Source organism: Python bivittatus, unplaced genomic scaffold (assembly GCF_059951505.1).
Source record: "Python bivittatus isolate LINGU-HERP-01145 unplaced genomic scaffold, Pbiv_v1 ctg000070_np1212, whole genome shotgun sequence".
NCBI classification, from domain to species: domain Eukaryota; kingdom Metazoa; phylum Chordata; class Lepidosauria; order Squamata; family Pythonidae; genus Python; species Python bivittatus.
In genome coordinates, this window is record NW_028277034.1 from 7,597,544 (window position 1) to 7,621,869 (window position 24,326).

At 39.6% G+C, this 24,326-nt stretch overlaps 2 protein-coding genes across 3 annotated transcripts in view; one reads left to right on the plus strand and one right to left on the minus strand.

Moving 5' to 3' along the window:
• CFAP97 (cilia and flagella associated protein 97) overlaps positions 1-9,237 on the plus strand; it is a 29,472-nt gene extending 20,235 nt beyond the window's left edge. The window contains 3 exon segments of the mRNA XM_088131616.1: positions 780-930; positions 1,548-1,621; positions 1,624-9,237. Coding sequence (XP_087987742.1) covers positions 780-930; positions 1,548-1,621; positions 1,624-1,659 — 261 coding nt within the window. The 3' untranslated portion in view covers positions 1,660-9,237.
• Positions 7,908-19,526, minus strand: SLC25A4 (solute carrier family 25 member 4). 2 transcript variants are annotated; one of them, XR_015794279.1, is made up of 5 exons: positions 19,287-19,526; positions 17,352-17,838; positions 15,427-15,567; positions 14,208-14,415; positions 7,908-8,047 (listed from the first exon to the last, which is right to left on the minus strand). XR_015794279.1 is itself a non-coding variant. In XM_007423700.3 (4 exons), the coding sequence occupies exons 1-4, from the start codon at positions 19,395-19,397 to the stop codon at positions 14,258-14,260; spliced, it is 897 nt and encodes a 298-aa protein (XP_007423762.1). In that variant the 5' UTR covers positions 19,398-19,526; the 3' UTR covers positions 13,917-14,257. The 2 variants fall into 2 exon arrangements, 1 of the variants encoding a protein (XP_007423762.1); XM_007423700.3 differs by lacking the exon at positions 7,908-8,047 and having other exon boundaries at positions 13,917-14,415.
• Between the last annotated feature and the right edge of the window lie 4,800 nt (positions 19,527-24,326).

Genomic DNA, 24,326 nt, shown 5'->3' on the forward strand with positions numbered 1-24,326 from the left:
TAGAGAGTGGTAGCATGACTGACTTGGCTTGAACAATCAAGTTCTGGCATAATAACCTAGGATGTGCACAAGCTTCCTGCTCCATACCCAGCAATCTTTCTGTTGCCATTTTCTTCAATCACAAAATAGAGTACCAGAACACAGAAAAGGAAATATTTGCAAACTATGTTGTTCTGAATAATAATGCATAGAATATAAGTGTATATAGTGTAAAATTTACAACCCTTTAGAACACCTTTGGCTTTCTCTACTGCTGTGCTAAGAAACCAGACAGATGACTACAACAGCAAGGGGACCATCTTGTCTGTAGTTTTCTATGGAAAGTCCTCCACAGTGAGATTTGTTTGGCCTCACTCACACTGTCATATTCAGTATGGTGAAGTTGTTTGAGCTACTGGATATAAAAAGGTCCAGTCCCAGGCCATTATTATTTCCCTTTATAGATTGTAGGTTTTGCCTTTTATATAAATATAGTACATGACGAACAAAGGCAAAGCCACCAAGGACTTGTCAGAACATTCTCATCTGTGCTGCTCTATTCCTCCATTCTTACATTCTTATTATGTCAGAAAGCTTCCTAACAGATGTTTCCAAGCTAGTGTACTCCAGGTATGTTGAACTACAATGTTATAATTCTAGCTAGAAACTAAGGGAGTTGTAATCCAAGAAATCAGAGATTGTGGAAGGCTGCCTTGTCTCACAAAATTCTGGTATCTCATGTTATAACGTAACAAGGAGTGTGCTATCTGTTAATCAAGGTATGTGTATGCTTATTGAAGGCTTTTTTGAAAAGACTTGAAGCAGTAAAACCAACAGCTGGCATGAAGCGCTCAGAACAGCTCACGGACTACCAGCGGCAGATAAGCTACCTTCGCACTGCTCCAACTCCAAGGCGAGGAAAGTCTACCTTGAACCATCATAGCCCATCTAGTAAGTCATTCCAGAGTCTTCATCTACTAGTTTCAGTATGGTTGAAGTGTAAAAAAAGAACTCATTGGCCTATATTTATTTCTACAATACATGCAACTTGAAAGTCCTGTGCTCTGATTTTTCAAGCAGATGGGAATGCCTTGGGAAGTCAAATCTGAGCATCTGCTGGGCCTTAATAATTTCCATTCCCTATGCAATATCCCCCTTTGTATTTTTTATAGCATTTATAGGGTGGTTTACATGTGCACTGAGGTCAGATTTTTCAGTAGCATGAATAACATTTACCCTAAGGATTGAATCTAAAGGTTGTACAGTACAAATAGAAGTCACTGGCACTTGCCCAAAGTGAGCTGTTCCTACATCTTGCCAAGCCCTTTATACCACATACGTGATGATTTCCTGAACCCAGAATAAGTGAGTTTTTTTACCTTAGAGAACAGCAGTAGCACTGAACAAGACTGCCCTTTTTCATGAGCAACATCCCATATGTAATTGTTATCAGAGTATTTCTGATCATACTGTAATATATGGTGTTTCTTCCTTAAATTTTATACTGTGTGCTTAAAACTCCAGGACTACTTCATATGATGGTCTCTCTTGTGTGCAATTTTTGACAGGAGGCACGTCCCGAGCTTCCAGTCATAGTGCATCCAGTACTATAAATCGAAGGAGTGAAAAACCAGTTTTTGATTCATCCAGTGGTACATTACAGCACTTGAACCCCAGTAACATTCGTGGTGCCTGGTTATAAATAATCTGCACTTCACTACCAGAAGTTTTGGAGATTGCTGTAATTCTGTGCGGGACTATTGTAATATTCAATGATTAAAGGACATTGGAAAGTAGTACTAACTATGAATGGATACAATCTTGTTTCTTTCTCTTTCTTTCTTTCTTTCTTTCTTTCTTTCTTTCTTTCTTTCTTTCTTTCTTTCTTTCTTCTTTGTGATATCTGTTGGACAGTATCTTTACAGTCAGTATTTCTTCTTAAAAAATATTTGTATTAAAAAGTGGCAATATTTCAAACCTTATTTTCTCAAAGTCAAATAAAGTTTCAGGTTTTAAAAGTAGGGTTAGGGTAGGCCAGAAGTATAAAAAAAAATTCATTTGTTTTTAGTCTTCTTAAAATTTGAATTTCTTACCATGAATCTAAACATTTTAATGTAGCGTATTTTGTTATTGCAGAGTTTCAATTTCATAATTACAAGATCTTACAGAACATATACCATTCAACTCAGCCTTGGTGCTGTCAGCTACTACATGGAAAACATAAACTGAATCTTTTCAGATCAGGTCCCCAAGTTTAATTCTAAAAATGTGATTTTTAGATAAGCAGAAATGTAAAAAGTATTGTCTATTATCTAGAATTCTGAAGATCTTGCAAGTGACCTTTGTTGACAGTTCTGGTCTGTGATGTATTTGCACAATTATATTTATTATTCTCTAAAATTTTATTGTTTCTTGAAGGACAAATGAACAGAAATCTTGTATGTGCACTTTTTAAATCTTAGCACTTTAAAATCTTTCCATAAGCATATTTTCTTTGATAAAAACTACAGTGTGGTTAGTTATGAAAGGTATGAAACTTCTATATCGGTCCTTTAAAAATTAAGTAAAATATTTAATTGAATTACTTCTGTGTGCAGTTTTTTGTAATTTGATCTAAATGTTGTAAACAAATCAAATATTTTGAGGTTTTATTCAATAGGTTTAAAAAAATCACATTCTACTTCTAATTACACTTTTGCAATAGTCTGCTCCATAATATTCTATGGATTCCCCATCATTCACTGATTTAAGAAATAATTTCTACTTCACTATTAGTGAAAAGTAGGACTGAAGATCGTCCCAAAATGGTAACTATATTGAAATTTTTAATATGGCCTAAATGGGAAGTACTAAATGCATGAACAATTGTTTCGTGATTTTTTAAATGAAAATGCAATCAAATTTAACATCTATTCTCTTTCCAACTGTGAAGAACACTGCAAAGCTCAGCATAAACAGACATTTCTAAGGGAAGACAGTGTCTTCAAATATATTAATAGGAGTCGGACACTTTTTTTGCACATTTGGCTTTTTCTTTATTTCAATTCTCTCATGCACTAATGTCATGAACTCTATTTCTAGAATACCTCCAGTTAAGATTCAAGGAATGGTATCTAATCAATATTTCAAGAAACTCACTAGAATGTAGTCATAGTCTCTAAGGTTGGAGATGACTGGGGTGGGGGTGGGGGTGGGCAGAGAAATAATCAGAAAATAAATTCATGCTATGGAAAAGAAGCTTAATAAAGCCCCCTCCCTTCCTGAACTAGCTGACTCAAGCCGACAATAATCTAGATGTGTTTCTCAACCTTGGCAACTTTAAGCTGTATGGACTCTAACTCCCAGAATTCCCCAGCCAGCATACAGCTTAAAGTTGCCAAAGTTGAGAAACACTGATCAAGATACAGGAAGGGATATGTCACTTTCCTTTTCATCTCACTGTGGTTAAAATATCTCTGTAAGGGTCTGGAAATAGGCTTAATGCTGGAACTGGGGAGGGAGAAGCTAGGGAAGGATTAATTAGAGCCACAAGCATCTCCTCACCCCCCCCCACCTCACCCATTGGAGATACATCATGATTTCTTCCTCTCCCCCTGAAATCAAGTACAGGGAAGAAATCATGCTTTGCTCCAATAACTTCAAGTTAAAATTAACTCCTTCCTTCTATCCCTGTACACAAATTTTCTTGATGTTGAGATGTCTAGAGTTCTGAGTATTTTGTGACCCATTCCTTTTGTACTTCTGTAACAAGGGTTGTCCTGACACTTCAGCCTTAGGCAGCACTGTGCTGTTTGTTCAAATACTCTTCACCCATTATTCTCATCAATGTGCTGGTTAGACTGTGACTCCTATCAGTAATGAAAAAAAGGAGCAGACCACTATCAAGAATGTCATTAAATGGAGGAATATTTTTCTTTCTGAAAGCAAATAGCAATTTCTTTTTAAACCTTCCACTAAGCAGACTGAAGCAGCCATGTCAGGATTCTGGATCAGATGGGCAACTGACAAGAATGGTATGTCTCCCGTCTGGGCTAATTTTCAGTTAGCCTAGATGATGTACAAGCGCTGTCCAACTGCCAGTGGTGAAGTAACAGGCCCAGAATGGGCACAATTGGCACACAACACAAAGCTGGGCAAAGGTACTCCTGGCCATAGCTGCACCCTGCTTTTGTTCCCCTCCATCTTCCCTCCCCTCTGGTCAGAGTCAAGTCTGACCAGAAACACTCTTAATGCAGTGCACCAAACACCAACAGGCCGATAATCAGTATTTTATGGATATTTAATCCTATAGATTTAAAGAACACCTGACTCCAATGGACTTTGAATGCTTTACAGGTAGTCCTCGTTTAACAACTACTCATTCAGCAACTGTTCGAAGTTACAGTAGCGCTGAACAAGTGGTATTTATGACAGGACCTTGAAATTCCAGCCATCCAAGCACCCCATGCAGTCACATGATCACAATCTGGGCACTTGGCAACTGGCTCACACTTATGGGATGGTTGCAGCATCCCGCGGTCATGTGATCATTTGCAACCTTCCTTGCCGGCTTCCTACAAGCAAAGTCAACAGGGAAGCTGGCAGAGAAAGTCACAAGTCACTCTGGTAAGTCATTCGCACACTCCCTGCCTCATAACAGCCACCCCCAACCCACCACACTCACACTGCACCTTGCAGTACACCCGTGCACCCTCCCCCGCGCAGCAGCAGCCACTTACCTGCCTGCCAGCCTGCTTGCAAACTGCCTGGGACTCACTTAATGACCCATGATCCTCGCTTAAGGATGGCAATGGGGAGTGCTGGGATTGCCATCACTAAACAATGCAGTTGTGACATCACGCTTTATGACTGCATCACTTACCAATGGAAATTCCAGTCCCAATTACCGTTGTTAACTGAGGACTACCTATACATAAATATTGCATACCCTGGAGACTTGCAGATGCTTAAAAGTTCAGTTATGTTCTTAAATGAGGAAATACCTTGAATATGCCTTTTTATATTGCAAAAATACATGTGTTTTTTTTTCCAACTCATGAACTCCTACTGCAGCTACATATCAGAAGTTAAAGTTAATATTAAGGTAAATATGATACTTGGTGAGATCAATTTTTACAGCAAGACTAATTTTAATAGAGACTTGAGACAAATGAATATTTCTTTATGTTCTTAGAAATCAATACATAGCTATGGAGTAATCCATTTAAGCATTCAGGAGGGCAAGGAGGGGCAGATGACAAAACAGATGCCACAAGGCAAAACAGATGGCTTAGGTACTTGAGTCCGACCCTGGGTCACAAGTATGTCAAGCTGAAGATTGCACCATAATGCCATAAGGCATGTGTCATTATGGCTTGTACCAGACAATTATGACAACAGACGGATAGACAGACAGAAACTTTATTTCGGTCCTTGACCAGTAAAAATACATTCAGTATAACAAACAAAGCAAAGTTAACCCCTAACTTCAGTAACTGTTGGCAACTATTTGTGGGCAAAGCTTGCACATAACATAGCAACATTTTGCTACTTTTAGAAAGATTTGTCCTGATTGTCTAACAAATAATGCAAATGAAAATTATCGGAGTGCCCTGGAAATTTAGATAAAAAGGGGATAATCAACTGGTGGCAAATGTCCCTGTAGAACTGACAATACAAAAGAACGTGGGCTGTGGTTTCTCTAGCACCTGTATCACAGGGGCAGTGTTAAGTTTCAAATGGGGTTTTCCTGTATTTCCCTTCCAAAGCAGCTGTGGGGAGAACATTAAATTGAGCTAAAGATAAGGCTCTCCTGAATTTAGGAACTGTGATGTAATATAAATATGTAGCTTTAAGCACTAAAATTGGGTTATTTACAATTATATTGTGAGAAAAAGCAGTTTCTGTTTGGCCTTCTATATTTAAGATCCTTTGCCTTACTATTGATCCAGCTTGGAGGGGCCCTAAATTTAAGATGGCATCACTGGAAAAGCCATAGAGACTCAGTTTCTTTTGCCTAGCTGTTTCCCAAGAAGATCTGAAGTTGTCTATCAATATTAGATGGGTCAGTCCACTAGGATTGTGGTGTGGTTTTAGCCAGTAGGTAAAGATATTTATCCAGAGATTGGATTCAAGTTTACTGACTCCTGCTTGTCGCCAAAATACTGCATTTTGGAACACAGCGGGTAACCTGGAAGATGCTTCTTTGAAATTCTGTTTGAATTCTTTCTAAGGTAACCATGCTGTTATATGGTCCTAACTGAGCCCCGTATAGCAGCTGTGCTTGAGCTTTAGCTGCAAACAACTTAACTGCAACAGGAATAAACTGGAAAAGTAACAAATTTGCACAGCTGATGCAGATCTCTGTGCATTACGAGATACATAATCCAGATGGGTATTTCTGCTTCCTGAAGCTTGAAAAACTATCTGTAAATATCTAAAGATCTTAACCTGCTCAGTGGGCTGCCCTCCTAAGTTCCAGTTTCTCTGTTTCGGGCATTTGGAGAAAGTGAAAATCTTAGTCTTGGAGTAATTTATTATTAGTTCTTCCTCAGTGTATAAGTGATCTCAAGACTCTTTTAAGGACAACGGAAGTCAGTCACAGAATTACTGCATCATCGGCATACAGTAGTAAATTGGTATGTCTATGGGCTAATTTGGGAGGATGAAAAGTAGAGTTACTTAAGTGAAGAACTAATGAGTTTATATAGTAATTGAATAAAACTGGAGCCAATAACATCCATGCCTAATTCCCCTCCTTACCAGTATTTCCTTTGTGACATGTCCTTGGTTACTGGACCTGACCTTCAATCTCATGTATTTTAATGAGCAGCAAAAGTAGATGATTGTCTATTGTGGTATTTTTTAATTTATGCCAAAGTTTAGATCTAGATACTATGTCAAAGCTGACCTACAGTTAATAAATGCTGCATAAAGGGATTATCCAGATTTGTGGGTATACTTTTCTTACTAGGTGTTGCAGTACCATAGCAGTCTAACGTTATTCGACCTGCTCTAAACCCAGCCTGTTCATCTATCAGAATGTCTTCAGATTCAAGCCAATTAATGTATCCTGTAGATGTTTAGCATACATTTTGCAGATCTGACTTAACAAACTAATTGGATGGTAATTAGTTGGATCATCTCATTTGCTCTTCTTATGTATTGGTATTATAATAGCCAAGCCCCAGTATCACAGCCAATCTATTGCTGTGAAAAGTGAAGCTAGCACCAGGAAGCTAGCATTCCAAATTATTTTTTATTAATTCATATGTAATGAGTTCTGAACCAGGGGCTTTCTCTGGCTTAAACTGTTTAATTATATTTCTGATTTTTGGACACGAGACCGGGAGCCAATGGGGAAGAGAGGTCACATCCAGCTCCAAATCTGCCAAGGAATTCTGCGGTTGATCACATAGGATAGCAAAGTGGTCTTCCCAAATACTGGCTGGTATATGCGACAAAGAGCTATGCAGTATGCACATACTGCATGCAGAAGGTCCAGATTCATTCTCCATTCTCTAGCAGGAAATGGGCAAGGCCTTGGGCCTTGCAGGGCATAAAACAGTGCAATATAGATACCCAACCCTGACCTGATTCACCATGTTACATTCCTCAAATATATTTCATGGGTTGCTTTTTTTTCCTAGATAATTTGGAAGAAAACAGCACTAAATTTGGAGGAAAACCATTGACAACAGCATTGTCTGCAAGGGGGCAAAAAGGCACATATGACAAAGACAGCATCATAATAACAAGCTCTTCCTAGTTTGTGTATACATTGTGACATCTCATATGTATGAAAGGGGGAGAGCCTGCACTGCAACATCATTTTGACAAAAGAGATGGATCCTGCTGATGTCTCTAACTAAGTGTATTTTGGGTTCCCACTGTCCTTGAGTCATTGCTTGCCAAGGATACAAAAAATGGGAATCTCTGTCTTCTCATTTCATGAGTTTTTTATCCACTGTTAATTTCAGCAATTGTGTTTTATTTATTGTCATTGCAGTACTGGCTTACATCTTCTGCTAATTTAAGGATTCATCACTTTCCAGGAGCAGGGTTACAAATAATTGCCCATCTGATGTGTCTGAAAAACAAATGCATTGTAACTCGGAAGCATGAGAATGATATTGCTAAGAATACATTCCTTTTTAAATTTGTTTACAAAGGTATACAAATACGCACCTGTTGCAGATTAAAACAAAATGTTGTATTTTTACTCAGAGAAGGTATGCAACATTTACCCTCTAGGTTATGTAATTCACTTCTAATATATATTTATGCATTTCTATTCTTTCCCCTCCAAAACCAAAGGAATTTAAATATAGTTCTCAGCAAGTTCCTATTCATGGAAATCAAAAACAAATCTAGTTCATTTCAGAAGCAGAAGTCTATTCCTGTAAATCTTTAACCCATTCATTAGGCTTTCCATGAAACAAAATGATTATATAATACATTGGTTCTGAAAGGAATACACAAGAGTATCAGAAAAAATTCCAAATTTAAACTGCAAGATTCAAGAATAGCTACGCACTTTTTAAAAAATGCTAACCCCTTCTTCTAGATCAGGGTTTCCCAACCTCAGCAACTTTAAGATGTATGGACCTTAATTCCCAGAATTCCCCAGCCAGCATGAGGAGTTGGCAATCGTTTCAAGCCATTAGGGGACTTAACAATCTCACAAGTTGGGGACCATTTTAATATTTTCTGTCCATGTTTAAATTGTTATAAGTGGTAGTGCTGATGGTGCTGTTTTAGGAAGGAACAGGTGCCCTGGTTTTTTTTTGTACTATAAAGTCATCTTCTAGTAATTACATGGACAGTAGAGATTTGCCCCTGTTTTCTTCCAGGATGTTGTTAGATATAATCAAGGTCAACTAAATACTACTTAGAAGTTATTCTAAGACAAAGATACACACATATGATTATTTACATATTCTATCTAAACCATCCCTGATCTCATAAGAACAATGAAATATCTACTCCAGTTAAAATTAGTTTTGACTTAGCTCCTAAGCCATTGTGAAATATATTGTTCTTAAATTATTGAACTATTTTTTAAACTTCACCAAAATCTTTCTTGCATTTTAGATTATCTCCTGTGCGACCAGCCCAGAAAACAATGGCTTAGGTCTACTCTTCTTGGGACGTCAGTGGGGTAGGAACCAGGAAACAGAGTTTTTCTGTGCCAGCCTGATCAACTCTGAAATATTCTACTTATTGAGGTCCTGATAGCTTCCATGGTTTTAGAATTCAGGAAGGCGGTGAAAACTTCACTTTTTCATTGGGATTTTGACATCTGTGGTCCTTGCTCTCCTGGGCTATTTTTTAATTATATTCTTTAGCTGTATTTTAACTGTATTGTTGTTGAGATAAACTACATTTTTATGATATTTATAATGTTTATGTGAACTGCCTGGAATAAAACAGAACATAAATTATATAAATAGATATAAATAAACAAAATACATTTTAGGCCTTGGAAATCTGATGTATATCTGTTTTAAAGCTTCCTGATGTAAAGCAATTAGAGCGGGTCTCATACTCTTTCCATGAACATGCACTGTGATATCCAGACTGAAACATAATTGTATTGCTTAATATCTAATGAGGTTATGTGTGGATTTAATATCCCAGGTCCACAAATACAAATACTGATGAATAAAATATCTCAAATATTCTACAAACTAGTTTACACTTTTGTTTTGTTTGTCTTTAAAGAATGTGCTTCATTAGAGTAAATTTTGATGCAAAAACTTTTAAGATAAGGACTAAAATAGTGCTAGGTAGTTCCCAAAAACTCTCATACACAGAAAGAATAATAATGGAAAATTGGCCACTGGGAATTCAGTAGAAACTCTGCCTGGGAAGTGTCAAGAGAAAGCTCTGCAACACCTGTTTAATATAAGGATATAAAAAACAATGGTGCACCAATCTGTTAAATGTTGTGAGCCACCCAGAGTCACTTCTGTGAGATGGGCAGACATACAAATCAAATCAAATCAAATCAAATCAAATCAAAAATCTAATCTCTTGAAGAGCCTTCTGCCCTGAGTTATGCCTCTGTCTCAGACCTTTGTCACACACATTTTCCACATTTCCTACCCTCTTCTCTGCTGAATAAATTAGTTCAGCATGGATATTTTGGAGGCAGGTAAGAAAGCCCCAGAACTTAAAGAAGAAGAGATTTATGGGGGTCATCTGCCAAGCTATTTCAGCAGTCAATAAACTGACCGTGGAGTCGCCTGGAAGGAAATGTATGCATTATGAAATAAGGGGGATTATTACCAAAACAGCTGGAAAGAGGCAACCATAAAGGAGGGGGGGAGGCAAGAAGAAAGGCTTATTCATGAGGTCCTCGCTTCAGGCATCTGTGCTCCAAGATAAACTTTTGACTTCTGAACATTCAAGATTGAGAGTGGGTACGCGGGCAAACAGCAGGAAACCACTTCCTGATCTTTCCTTTTTATCCAAGCTGCCTCGGCCAACAGCTGGCTGAAGCAGCAGGCACTGTATGGCATCTTCCATCTGCTATCGGTTCTGCCTGGCCTAGCTTGCCCTTTTACCTCTGTCATGGCTGCCTTCCCAAGCAGTTTTGTCCCTCCAAGGAAACGCACAGCCGGCCACTTAGGATATATCCCACTTTCCATCCCCCAGAGGACTCATTCCAGGTGCTCCCCTTCCCATGTCAACCGAGGTCAGTCAGACCTACAACCTACTTCTTTGCCCGCCAATGTGCTATAGTCTTGCCCCTTAGGAGCCGCCCCTCCGCCGTTTCCCTCTAGGTAACTTTCCACGTTCTGCTTTGAGTAAAGAGGGAGCGCCCAGTTAGGAACAGAAACAGGACAACCCCTCCGACGTGCTTGCACTCCAGCTTGGAGGGTGCAGGAAAAGGAGCCGCCCATGGCTTCATCTGGATTAGAAGCCCTTGCCTACCTGCCCGGGCATCAGAGGGCAGTCTCAGATTAATGGGCAGAGAAGCCCTAGGGAATAATGGAAGTGATAAGCAGTGCAGAGTTGTGACTGAAGGAAGAGCCAATCCAAAGAGGACATTTTCCTCTTCTCTTTGTCAATGTAGAGCCTGGTCCAATGAGGGTCTTCAGCAGGGTAATGATGGGTGGGCAGCATGTGGCGGTGTGTATGGAAGAGACTGAATTTATAAGGAGGTGGGGAGAGTAATGTTCAGGCTGCTTTCATACTTTGGCTTGCTTAATCATGGTTTATTGGACAAACTAGTTCAGTGGGTTCACCCAAGGCTCTAAACTCCAAACAAGCAAATCACCTTTTGGCTTTGTGTGTTGGTTGAACTCACACTGCCACACTGAAAGGGAAGTTTCTTTTATGCGTTCTGATTCTACCTGCTACTTACACTTACCATGTTTATAGTTAATTTAAACATTTAGGTTATTTAACTTGAAATAACTTAACCCACTTTTCTGAATTTGTGAGAGACTCTGAACCAAAATTTATCCACATAAGCCAGCTTGCACCACACAATAGGCTTAAATATGGTTGGCTAGTTTGTCATTCAATATATTGCAAACACATCTATAGACATGGTGAAGAAAGTATCCCCCATATAACTACTTTGCTCCCTGATATATCTCTATTCCAGATTTAGGTGTCTGTCTCAAACCTCAGATGTAGGATAGCATTTGGCTTATTCCTTCTGTGCCTCCCAATGTATTTTTTTCTTGAACGTCTACTAGTGCCATCTTATACTTGTGAGCTCAGCTTAAGCCATTGTTGTTGGGCAGCCGCCTTCAGTGGCAGTCTCTAATGCAGGGTTTCTTAACTTTGGCAACTTAAAGTTGCCAAAGGTAAGAAATACTGATCTACTGCCATACAGGAGCAACTGTAGCATCACTGCTGATGGGAGGACCCATGTGTGAATCCCACTCTGTGTTGTGCCATGACTTTGGACAGCCAAACCCATCCAGTCCAAAGCACAACTGCAAGAGTTCAAAAAAGCAAGCAGGAATTCAGAAGAGATCTCACTCTGGCTCATCCCACAGGACTGGATGGGAATAACAATTCAGCCCAGCATTGGGAGGCAGTGTGTAATGAGAGTGGGGGAAAGCAAGGAGGAAGGAGAGAAGTGAATTCATTGCAATAATGTTAAAACAGATCACTGTTGTCCTGAACTAAATGAGAGTAAGTTGGCTAAAGTGGGAAGCTGAAAAAATACCAAGGCGGAAGGCAAGGGCAAACACTTTCATAATGCTGCCAAGAAAACTGCATGGCTGCAGTCACCAGGACTCAACTCCCCATAAAGGATCTTTCCTTTTTCAGATACAAAATAGGTTGCTACTTCAAAACAATCGACCTAAAAGGTGATATTGATACAAAATTGTCTCCTAACTTATCCAGAGATGACTTGGTGAGGAAGTAAGAAACTTAATAGACAAAAAACAGCAAACCAAAATGCATGCATCCTATATAGCTCAAATATTAACCCCAAAAGTTTGCCTAGTCTTACCCTCTGGCTTTCAAAACTGAACTAAAAGTTGAAACCCTGTACTGAACTTTATTTATTTTATATACCATTACCTAGGTCTGGACAGTGTCCCTCTGCCAAAGTAATATTGTAGTATTTTTAGCTCCTTTTCAAAGGAGCTAGGCTTAGTCTAAGGCTTTTGCTGAGATTTTCTATAACCATTTAGGTTTCTCTCCTAGAGCAGAACTTTAAGAATTATCTACAAGACTATCGTCACTGAAATTTACTTAAATTCTGTATTTCTAACCTGTCTTCTCAGGTTAGCTCAATTTCAAAGTCTTAAAAATTCCTCTTTCTGGAAAGAGGGGAAGCTTCCCAGAGTAGGCAAACTGTCTCACTTGAGAAGCTTTGAAGGCAGTATCCACTCTTCTCTGTCCCACCCATCTTATGTAAAGTTCGGACAGGAGATTGTACACTGACTTCTGGAATCCTATCTCATGAGCTTTTCTATAACTTTTAGAGCAACTGCAATCATGGTTTTGCTTGATGGGTATGTGTGTGATTGTGATGATCCCAGGATAGGGATGGGCTCAGCTGAACCTCATTATCTGTACTTCCGCAAAGGTTGACATTCTGAAATTTCCCTTAAATGTCAGAATTCTTACTCCATAAGCATTGGCATTTCATTCTGAGAATCAGAATAGTGAAGGAATCATTAAAAGAAGCAGCTCTTAAGACAAATGTGCACTTGCGATGAAAACCAGAACCCTATGCTATAATTAGATTATCTAAAATCTGTCAAGACAGAGATTTCAGACTACTATCACTGAATGTTCCAGGAGCTCAAGCTGCTTTTGCCTCTTCCAATAATTACAAATAAAATAAAATGGATGTTGTTGCCAAGTGTTGATGATCATAAAATACTAACCCCAATATAAGTGCTGCAGGTAAGTTGAACGTGCTACATGCATTCAACTGCAACCTTCCTTTTAGCAACACACCAGGAGAGGCTATGACTCCAAAATTAAAAAGTATAGTCATTATTGTAATCATTACTGAATATTTTAGAGATGTTAAGGCTCAGGAAAAAAAATGCTTTTCTCATCCAGGCTATCACATCTCTGGGAATATGCATGTGCATTACAATCTTAGCAAGACAAAACGGAGATACATTTGACATAAGTCGTGTCAAACCTTTCCCAAAGTGTGAACAGAATGACTAAACAAAATGAAGAGAAATTAAGAACAGAATTCCCAGTCTGATGGGAATTGATGCAAGACATTTTAGCTGTTTTGCCTTATACGAGTTAGAATCACTCTCATAGTTTACATTTTGCTGCTAGCTTAGGTGCGAGAAAGAGAAACCTGTTCTCTGTCCCCTCTCTTCTATCAGAACCCCTAATATAAAATCAGTACATACATACATGCACACACACACTCATCTTTGCACACACTCTTCACTATCTAGAAGCTGTAGTCCTTGAAAGAACTTCTGCAGTGGATTTATCACACAGGGAAAAAAGTTTTAACTTCTAATATTTATTAAACTCACTTTTCTAGTTGTTTAAATACTTTACCAACACACCCTCTTCAAGAAATATTCTTATTCGTAGGAATATATTATTGATATTTGTCAAATCAATTTATATATACAAAGACCTCTTCAACTTTCCATACAAAAAAGTTTGACTTACGTAATAAACCACCACTAAGCCATCTCATAGTACCACAATTTGATCTCTCAACTGGATTTGACCCACAGTAGCCACCTCTGTTTCCGTAGGAAATATTTAGTTGCCTTTTAACTCACTTGTAAATAGGTAATAAAACCGAACATTAGAGTCAAGCCGTTTGAGTTGCTTAGACGAATTTCTTGATCTCGTCATACAAGACTAGAACAAAAGCACCTCCCATTCCTCTCAGCACATTCGACCAGGCACCTTTAAAGAAAGCCTTGCCTCCTTCATCTTTAGCAATCTTCTTCCAGCAGTCAATTGTACCCTTGTACATGATGTCAGCTGTGTAAGGAAACATGTCCAGGCAAATAATTGTAGAGACAGAAATCTATCAGTACAACACCATCCATCCTCTAATCCCAACCAACAAAAAAATAATTGGAAAGTTGCTCTCTAGTTCTTGCTTCAAAAGGATGTAAAATAAAGTTGCATTTTTCTCCCTCTTCAACATACTCTTGAAGCTCAAGAAATAATTTCCTCTGTGTGCGTAAGAACTGTGTGGGAACTCAAGGCAATATTCTAATAGAACAAAGGCAAATAAATATAACTCTTTTTCAGAATTTTGCCAATTGAACTTGGGCAGTAATGTTTGTATTCACTGCTAAATAGATATCAAACAAAAAAGCAGAAATTAAACTGAAGCTTTCTTAGCATTAAGGTGGCAACTGTATGCTCCTGAGGTGGGGAACTAGAGCTAGTCTTGAAGCTAGATCAAGACCCAGTAGTCCTGTTGGACTGGTTGATATTGGGGATGGGGCTCTACATATGTCTTGCTGGGAGATGATGGCTTACTGGGAACTCCATTTTTTCTTGCAGGAGTTCCCTGTAAGCCATCATCTCCATGTAGTGAAAGTGTTTTATTTAGTTTATATGTACATATCCCTACACTGGGGCAGATGATTCCCAGATAAACTAGCCTTGCCTCTTGCACAAACCAGTTGTTTTCTGCCCTGCCTTTTCTCCTCAAAGGGGAAGAGCACAACAGGAGAAATAGAGCTGATTTGATCATGATTCCTACAGGAACACAGACAGAGCCTGCCTCTCTTGTCTTTACTTTTAAGTCAGCTCTCTTCCTGAAAGGGAAAATGTACAGCATGGGTGGTGGGAAAGAGTCATCACTGGATTAGAACTCATCCCCATTATAGCAAGACCCACTGACTTGATTTGAACAGGGCTCTTTCTGATTAGATAAAGGTAGAATTACACTTCACGCCAAATTAAATCAAGTCCAGTTTTACTTTCTTAAAAGTGAAAGCGCTTACTGAGAGATGACAAAATTGGTTATTTTCTTACCTCCTTTCCTACCAGACTGCATCATCATTCTACGCCGGACAGTGTCGAAAGGGTAAGATACCAGACCGGCTACTGCAGTTACAGTCTGGGCTATCATCCAGCTGATTATGATGTGTACATTCTTCGGATCAGGCAGCATCCCTGTCATCAAGAGGCGGCGGCCCAAATATGAAAACAGGAAGAAAGAGGGGAATGTCATTAGTACCGCTTATACTTTCTGCCCGATGCACCGGCAGAATCAGGATCAGTGATGCTCTGTCCACATGCTCTATCTACCATGTGGTACCACAGCAAAATTGCAGGGCTATCCGGTGGGAAAAAAGTAGACATCTACATTTCAGATATTACTGACTTCTACAATCTGTAGCCTTATTACATCAGTGTGTTTACACAATTTGTCACAGAAAAAAAACAAGGTGACCCAACTCAAGAGTAAGTCTCACTGAGAGATGCAAGCTGATGGACCTGTTAAAAATAGTGTCCATTAGTATTCCACCTTTTTCTAAGGAAGGGAAATATGGATTTAATCCATGTTATAACGGTGCTATGAAATTAAACCAAACTCAGAGACAGCAAAAAGTTTGAAAATATATTTCAGTTCTTTTTTACTTTCTTTTTTACTTTTCTTTCTTTTTTTTAATCAAAAATAGCCTCGCTGAACCCTGTGGGATGGTTTGAGACACACATATAAGGGCTGTGCCCTCAGTGAGCTTCATGACCGAGCAGGGATTCAAATCCAGTCTTCCACAGTCCAAATCTAGCATTCTAGCCACTATATTGCAATCATTACCTTGGGAAACTGTAGTGCTGCCAGATCTTTCTAACTGAGTAGCCTCTGAAGAAAGGTGTCCTAGATCTAAAGAATCCTTAGTTTCCTAACTGCATTGCCAACCTGTTTCTGCAGAGGGCACCATTGGGCTAACCTTGCCTAGGCTTGGAACCCATGTAGAGTCAGGCCTGATTAGTACTTGGACAAATTCCTCCAGGAAATACCAGAATAGTAGGCTAGGATGGAAGTCAAAAAATAGATGGTGAGAGCAAACCATTTCTGTAGTGCTGTCAAGAATACTACATTGCTACAAATCAAGTTCAACTAAAAGGAGACTTTTATCATATTGCCATTCTAAAACGTATCTTAAACTCTGAAATTAGTGGCCTTTATTTGCACATACTGCTAAACTACACTGTGGTTTCTTTATAGCTTAGTGGAATGTGTGAATTTGCGAGTCATTAGCCTAAACCAGCATGGCTTGTTTCATAAACCTTAGTTAAAACCTTTGCTTAGCATTCTATACAACTGTAGACAGGATTAAGATGCAGTTGACTGAAGGTTAGGAAACTTGTACCAGGACAGGCTGGAGTATTTAGCATATTTTGATTATGTACCATCAAGTCATTATTCATCTTAGATTTTCTCCATGATATTTGGCACATTAGGGAACAGGAAAATTTAGAACACTGAATTGCCTAATTTCTAGGATTATTACTATATTATTTTTTTAAAGAGACTGTTATTTAAATCTCAAGAACATCCCAGAAGTGGATTGACCACAGAAAGTTAGCTTACTACTTCATGTAGGTCAAATCATACTTATTATAAATCTTTGACAATTACTTATCAGAAGGAAAATGATATTTAAAATACATTTTTTTCCCAAGCAGAAGGGAAAAAAAGAGAATCAAGTTCTATACCCTTCTCAGTATAAATAGTTATCAGTTGATTCACAAGAGAGATCCATTTTTAGGCAGCATTTACAAATCCCATCAATTGAAATGCAATTTGTCAAGCAAAGCCATGTTTAGATTAGCCTTCCTTTCACCTGGCCCCCAACAGCTGTGTTGGCTTGGAATATATCAAGGGGGCACCAGCTTGGGGAAGACTGATCAGATCATTCTATCAGCATCACTAGACATCTGTTTCTTACCCTTAGCTGTATCATAGACGCCAAAGTAAGCAGCTCGGTAGATGATGATACCCTGGACTGACACATTGAATCCCAAGTAGAGACCCCTGAGGCCATCAGATTTATAGATTTTAGCAATGCAATTGCCTAGCCCGGTGAATTGCCTTTCATTCAGCCCTTTGCCCACATCAGCAGCTAGCCTGGTCCTGGCAAAATCTAGAGGATACACGAAGCAGAGAGACGTTGCTCCTGCTGCACCTCCAGAGGCCAGATTGCCTGCAAAGTAACGCCAGAATTGCTTGCGTTTGTCCACTCCCCCAAGGAAAATCTGCTTGTACTTGTCCTTGAATGCAAAGTTGAGGGCCTGGGTGGGGAAGTACCGGATGACATTGGCCAGATTGCCTCTCCAGAAGGAAATGATGCCTTGTTCCTTGGGAATCCTTATCACACAGTCTATGATTCCCTTGTACTGTTTTTCAGCTGTGATTTGTTGGCTAGCATGCTGGACCTGTTGAAAGAAGGAGACAAAAGAGGGAGGGAGGGAAGGAAGGAAGGAAGGAAAAGGATAATTGTTGCTTGTGTACAACTGCTCAAAGTTCCCCTGCAAAATATGGAGTTTTATTCCATACCAAAACCAGTCATCAATTTAAGATTAACAACAATAGCATCAGTGCACGATAGCTCCATTAAATGCACAAAGTTTATTTAAACATAAGATCTGTGAAATATGCACCTAGGAAATATGTTTTCTCCTTTATCCAGTCCTTATTTTTCTCATGGGAAGCCTATGTACTAGGTCTCTACATGTATACATTTTAAAAGATGATTAGGTAGTAAAGTTATTCAAAAGGAGCTATTTTGCAAAATATGTAGCGCAAGGAAATCGCCCTTCTTTGACACATTAAAGCAGCTGTGTCCTCTAGAAACCTTGCATGGATTCTTCCAGGGTTGTCCTTAGCTGCTTGCATGTGTGTGCAAGCACAATTGCTTCACTTTACCGGCAGTCCCAGAGAAAGTTTTCTCTATGTATGAATATGCAGTTTGGTCAGTCAGGGATTGCCTTCAAAGCAGCAACGCTAACCTTCCAAAAACATACCCGTTTAATATTTCAAGGAGGTAGACTTTGGTCATGCCAGTACACTTTGTGAAGTGCCTCTTGCAATGCTTTGCGCAGCTTTACTAGGTAGTATATGTTATATAAAAAGAGATTATATTATTTCAAGCAGGAAGAGCAAATCCATATACAAGCAAGCTTTTTTTTCACTTGTATATCTCTTTTGAGATTTCAGTCCCTTCAGCCAATCTCCACAAAGTTACCAAACTATTGGGCCTTGTAGCTAATAACATTTATGCAACAGAATAATTTAAATGGAACTAGGTTAGCAGAGCACCGTTCCATTTACACTGCCCATTGAGTATTACTTTTGATTGGGCTGAATGGCATGCCACACACACAATACGAGAGAACAATCAAGGCCTGAAGGAGTTTCTTCCACCCCTGGGTAGCTTGCAAATTCATGCTATAAACCAAGCCAAAAACAGAGCTGCACTGATCTTCTGTAATCAGAACTGCACAACTGCAGTTTCCATATTTAGTCACTTCATATGACACTAAAATTCCTACTCCACTCCTATCTACAACCCCACATTTGACTCCATGCAAGAAGACCCCTTTCTTAGAAATACACAGCACTGCTTTGGGGGACAGCAGACTTGTCCTAACTATTATATCAACATTTCTTAGAAGAAACTTGTGAGTTTATAAAGAAAAGAGCCCCCAAGTAATTTTCTGCATGTTTCAATCGGGGAGGAAGGTCCTTGCTCTCTACTTTTTAGGAAACGCCAGACAAAACCAAATAGATTTTCAAACGACAGGTGCCAGATAAATATCTGGGCAGCTTTTCTCCCAAACTCTATGGATAGAAAGGACCAGCATTATTCAGCCACTCTGCTCACCTGTAGCAGCAACTTGACTCTTTCAATAGGCGCTACCGCCGTCTTGGAAATGGCAGCAGCTATACCCCCCGCCAAAAAGTCCTTAAGAAAACTAAGAGCCTGGTCAGCCATACTGAGGTGAGACGACACACCAAATCCCCCTCCCCCTTAAAAAGGGGAATAAAAAGTCCCTACAGAGTCGTCCAGAGGCACCTTTCCACCCAGCGATATCCCCCCCGCCAGATCACACCGCTCTTGATCGACAGACCCTTACCTTTTCCAACTATTTATAGCCTCTCCGGGTCTCGCGATAAGAGGAGGACCCGCGGGGGGCTGATCCGCCTGCACATTGGCTAGGACCCCCATCCTTGGAGGGCACTGGGGGGAGGGCGCCATACTGCTCTGTTCCGAAGGGGCAACCTCTGAGCGAGGGTCGCCGGCAAGGACACATTCATGTTATCTGGTCCCCTTCAAGCGTTGGGACACGGCATGTGCTCGCTGTATTAATAGCACAAGGGAGGGGGAGCGAGGCTTCGGGCCGAGGCGTTAACCCTTTGGAGAGCCCTCGCCGGCGACCCCAGATGGCCAGGCTGAGTTCCGAGGCAGCGCGCGGCGAAGTGGGATGCGCGCTTCGCTTGCAGGAAGGGGCGATCCTCGCAGAGCACGCTTGTTCTCTTACGCGGTACCCCCTTTCACACGTTAGACGAGCGCTTCCCAGTCCTTTCTCAGAAACATCCTGCCGCGTATCCTAAGCTGAGTTGTAGAATCAGTCTCCATGTGGACTTTACGGGTGAGCCCAGTGCAGAGATACCACCAATCATTTTTACACATGGCTAGCGAAAGATAATTAAATAATTTAATTAATTTAATTAAATAAATATTTTAATTATTTAAAATATTTATAAACTGCCTTTAGAGTAATCTCCCCAAAGTGGCTTTGGACAACTGCTTTATATAGTAATATATCATATATTTTTTTTAATCCATTCAATCGTGCCTGATTCTTGGAGATTGCCTGGACAAGTCCCTGCAGTTTTCTTAGCAAGGTTTTTCAGAAGTGGTTTGCCATTGCCTCCTTTCTAGGGCTGAGAGAAAGTGATTGGCCCAAGGTCATCCCGTTGGTTTTGTGCCTCAGGTGAGACTAGAACTCACAGTCTCCCAGTTTCTAGCCGGGTGCCTTAACCGCTACACCAAACTGGCTCTCAGTTAGAATATATGATACTGACCATTAAAAGAAATGTAAGTTTGATTTTAAGGGCCCACTCCATGCTGATTTTGTAATACTGCAAAGCTTTAATAGGCTCTTTATTAATTGGATGTTGTTCCTTTAGTTTTTTCTATTTTAGTAAATTTGTAACAATCCAGAGAATTTGGATTATTGGCTAGATATAACAATAGCAACGGTAAATATAGATAAGTGGAGATACAGTTGTCTGTGTTGAAATGCCCTCAGTAAATGAACAGGAACTACAGATGAATTGGCATCATTTAATATGTATGTAGCGTTATATTTCTATACTAGGTTGTAAGCCTGAGAATAGGCTGAGCCAAACAACCTGCATTTGGTATGATGTAAAAACTCAACAATTATCTAGCAGGTCCTGTTGAGTGTAGTAGGAATTCCTTGCTAGTTAATCCTAAGAATTACCATGTCATAGTTTACCACTTTAAAAGTCTTGTATGTCAAGAAACCACAGATACCATACCTTGTTTGGGCAACAGAACAAAATCACTGATTTGCAAAGAACTTGATATAGGATAGCCAGATGCAAAGAAAGACCTGTAGTTCAGACTAACAAGTTTAGACTAACTTTTCCTTTTTGAAATATCTTTTGTATATAGCTACTTTATCTTAGAGAATCTTTTAGTGTCAGGTAAATATGGTGAGGATTGTTCTTTATATATCCTAATACATTAGATCAAACTAGCTTCTTATTGTCTACTCTAGCTGGTAGGAGCTTATCAATGTCTTTCCTAGCTCTGTTGTTAAGGCCCTTTATGTGTCAATATTGGACTGACCTGACCCCATTTCCTGGGGAAAGCATGGGCCATTAAACTATGAAAGGAGCCTTCTCATGTGCAAATGAGTTTTGCCTCAATATTTTAACTGGCAAGCCTGGGTGTTCTCAAAGATAAAAACCTGTATTTAAGATACTGATAGAATTAAATTCTGGAAAGCAATGAAATTTTGTGCAAAATAGAATGCTACTGCTTTAAAACTCAGCTGAGCCTGTATCTCTCAATTGCCAGCTATTTTTTTCCTCCAGTGTCAGGAGGAGGAGTTTATTCTCTTTCCTGGTAGGGTCTTTTAAGGACAGCTTTGGCACATGATTGGAGCACAAATGTCATTTAGGTGAAGGGAGCTGGAGCAGAGCTCTAGCAGCACATGACTAGGAAATAAAGTTCATAGCCCAAAATGTGAAATACCAGCACAGAAGGTACTTGTGCGTGGTGTAACATTCTTACTGGGTGACATCATGAATCTTATCGTATAGTAAGTAGGCTTGTATCCCAGTCAGTATTATCTGCTAGGTGGCTTTTTCACACAAATGATGAATAATTAAGAGTAAGCCTTATAGAATTCAAGAGTGACTGATTTTCCAGTAAAGATGCATGTTCTATACGGCCACTTAACCCCCCAAAATGTGACTCTGGGTGGTGTACAACAGTAAAAATAGAATTGCAACAGAACAGAAAACACAACAACCAAACGTACAGTTGGGGTGCACCAACAGAGATTCCATCTTGCAGGATGAGCTTCTCTAGTCCCAGTGTCACTTCCTGAAGACCAACAGAGTCAGGGCAAGTCAAATCTCAGGGGAAGATCATTCCACAGGGCAGATACCATGCCAGAGGTGGCATGTTTCCTAGGTCTCATCAAACAACATTGTTTTAAAGAAGGGACCTGGAGCGTGTCCACTCTATTGGAGTGTGTGGGATGGCAGAAACCATCAGAGATGGGGTTCCTGCAAATAACTTGGTACTACACTATAGAGGGCTTTATAGGTGATAACTTGAATTGCACCTGGAAGACTACAGGAGGCCAGTGCAGCTCATGAAGTAGAGGTGGTATATAAGGGTGTGCTTTATGATACTTTGCTGCATTCTGTTCTTTTTTTTGCTACAAGTGTGTGCGCACATGTGTTTTGCTCTGTGTTAATCCTAGCTGACTAAAATGGTCTTTATGCTTGTAACAGCAGCTAGATGCACTGAAATCCATAGGAGCAGCTTCTCACAGCATGGAGGTTAACAGTATTTGCCTGCTGATATTCTGCATATTAAGGTACTATTAGAGGTAGTTATTATTGACTAGATGAAAAATCAGGAAACCCTAATCAGTAAATATACAAAGGAAGAAATACCTTTCTCCAGCTGATGCAGTTTCTTGTGTTAACCCAAAGCACTGTGCTTTAAGAACATGGAAAGTTCTTTTAAGTTGTGGGCTGAGTTATGCACTGAAAGTGCAGCCAAATAGGAAACAGGCAGAGGCAGGCAGGTGATAAGGTAAGGAGGCAGTTTGAATTATATCTTAAGCCTTGAGATGACATACTTAGAGTGAAATTTGACTACAAACAACCAAGTTCATGTTCCTTCAGGGTTGCTTGCTTTTAATTTTTGAGAGTATACAAATGTATTTGCAAATAAGTTACTGAATTTGCTGCTGGTGGGATGAACTTCCTTTTGTATTTCAGCTTGGCTTGAAAAATGTTCAGCTTTATCCAGAGGCAGCAAGATAACCCCTCTTTGGATAGCCACTAGTTTTAGATTCAAACTAGTTAGATTTAGATCCCAGAACTAACCCAGTTTGTTTTGTTCCTTGAAACCTCTTTCCTGTTGCTAAAATGGAATATTGATCTTGATGAACCGACACTCTGGTTTAGACAATCATCTGAAAGACACTAGTTTATCAAGAAATCCTGCGGGAAGGCCCCTTGGCCCGACACTCACAGATCTTTCTCTTGCATTCTTGCCCATAACACTCAACAGGATCACCTAGTCTCAGGTCTGCTTCCACACAACACTGAGCTATAGACTCTGATTTACAAATCAATGGCTGGATCTACACACAACACTTGAAACCATATAAAGAAATTGCATTATGGCTTTACAAAAAAACATTCATAGATGGAGCATTCCAGGAATTTAAAAGATTGTCACTGAAGGAAAGAGGTAGAGAAGGTCACTTCACTAGACCAGTTACACATTTCAACCTATTTCCCAACTTGTCACCACCATAGAGCTACAAAGGGAGAGAGGAAGATCACTTTGCATCCATAGAGAAGGTGATTAAATAAGTGTTCAATATTTACCCTAGATTCAAGCTGTGTGATGTTCTGAATTTTTATCCCCATGTTTTAAAGCCTTTTTCTTTATTTTGCATGCAGTTATTTTAAATCAAAAACAGTCATTCCGTACAGACCACTGCCAACCTTGCTTTCATTTGAGTTTTGGGTCATGAGTAGATACCAGACACTCATACCTTTAACCCAACTGTTCAAGGTCTAAATGTACTCGGAAGCCTGTTCTGTATTGCCTTTGGATACAGAGTTTCAGTAGTGAAGAATGAGGAAGTATAAAATAAGACTGGGAAGCTTGTAACCCAGATGACTTCCTCTGGGCTGATCTGTTGCCTCCAAGCAAACTGTGGCCTGTTTCAGCATTATCTTTCTGAAGAGGACTGACCTCTCACTTGAGAAAATACTAAACCATAACTCAGCGACACCTAACACCTGGCTACCATGGGAAACATACCATGGTTATAACTAGATTCTGTCTCTGTTATAAAGCAAGTGACCTGGAATAGCCCTGTAACATATGCCGTAATATTATACCTATAACAAGTCTCCAGCGAGACTCATTTCAATCTAAGCCAAATATTTTCACCCCTACTGTCTATCCCTGCTGAGGAAATTTATAGTTTAAAAAATTGTTAACAAAATTCTCTTCTAAAAAGGCACAGGCTCTGTTCCTTGATGAAATTCTTTTTGAATCTTCCTCTAAAAGATCAGTGTTTTCAGATGTTGTTGGCCACAAAGAGTTTCAATGAGATCTGTCACGTTC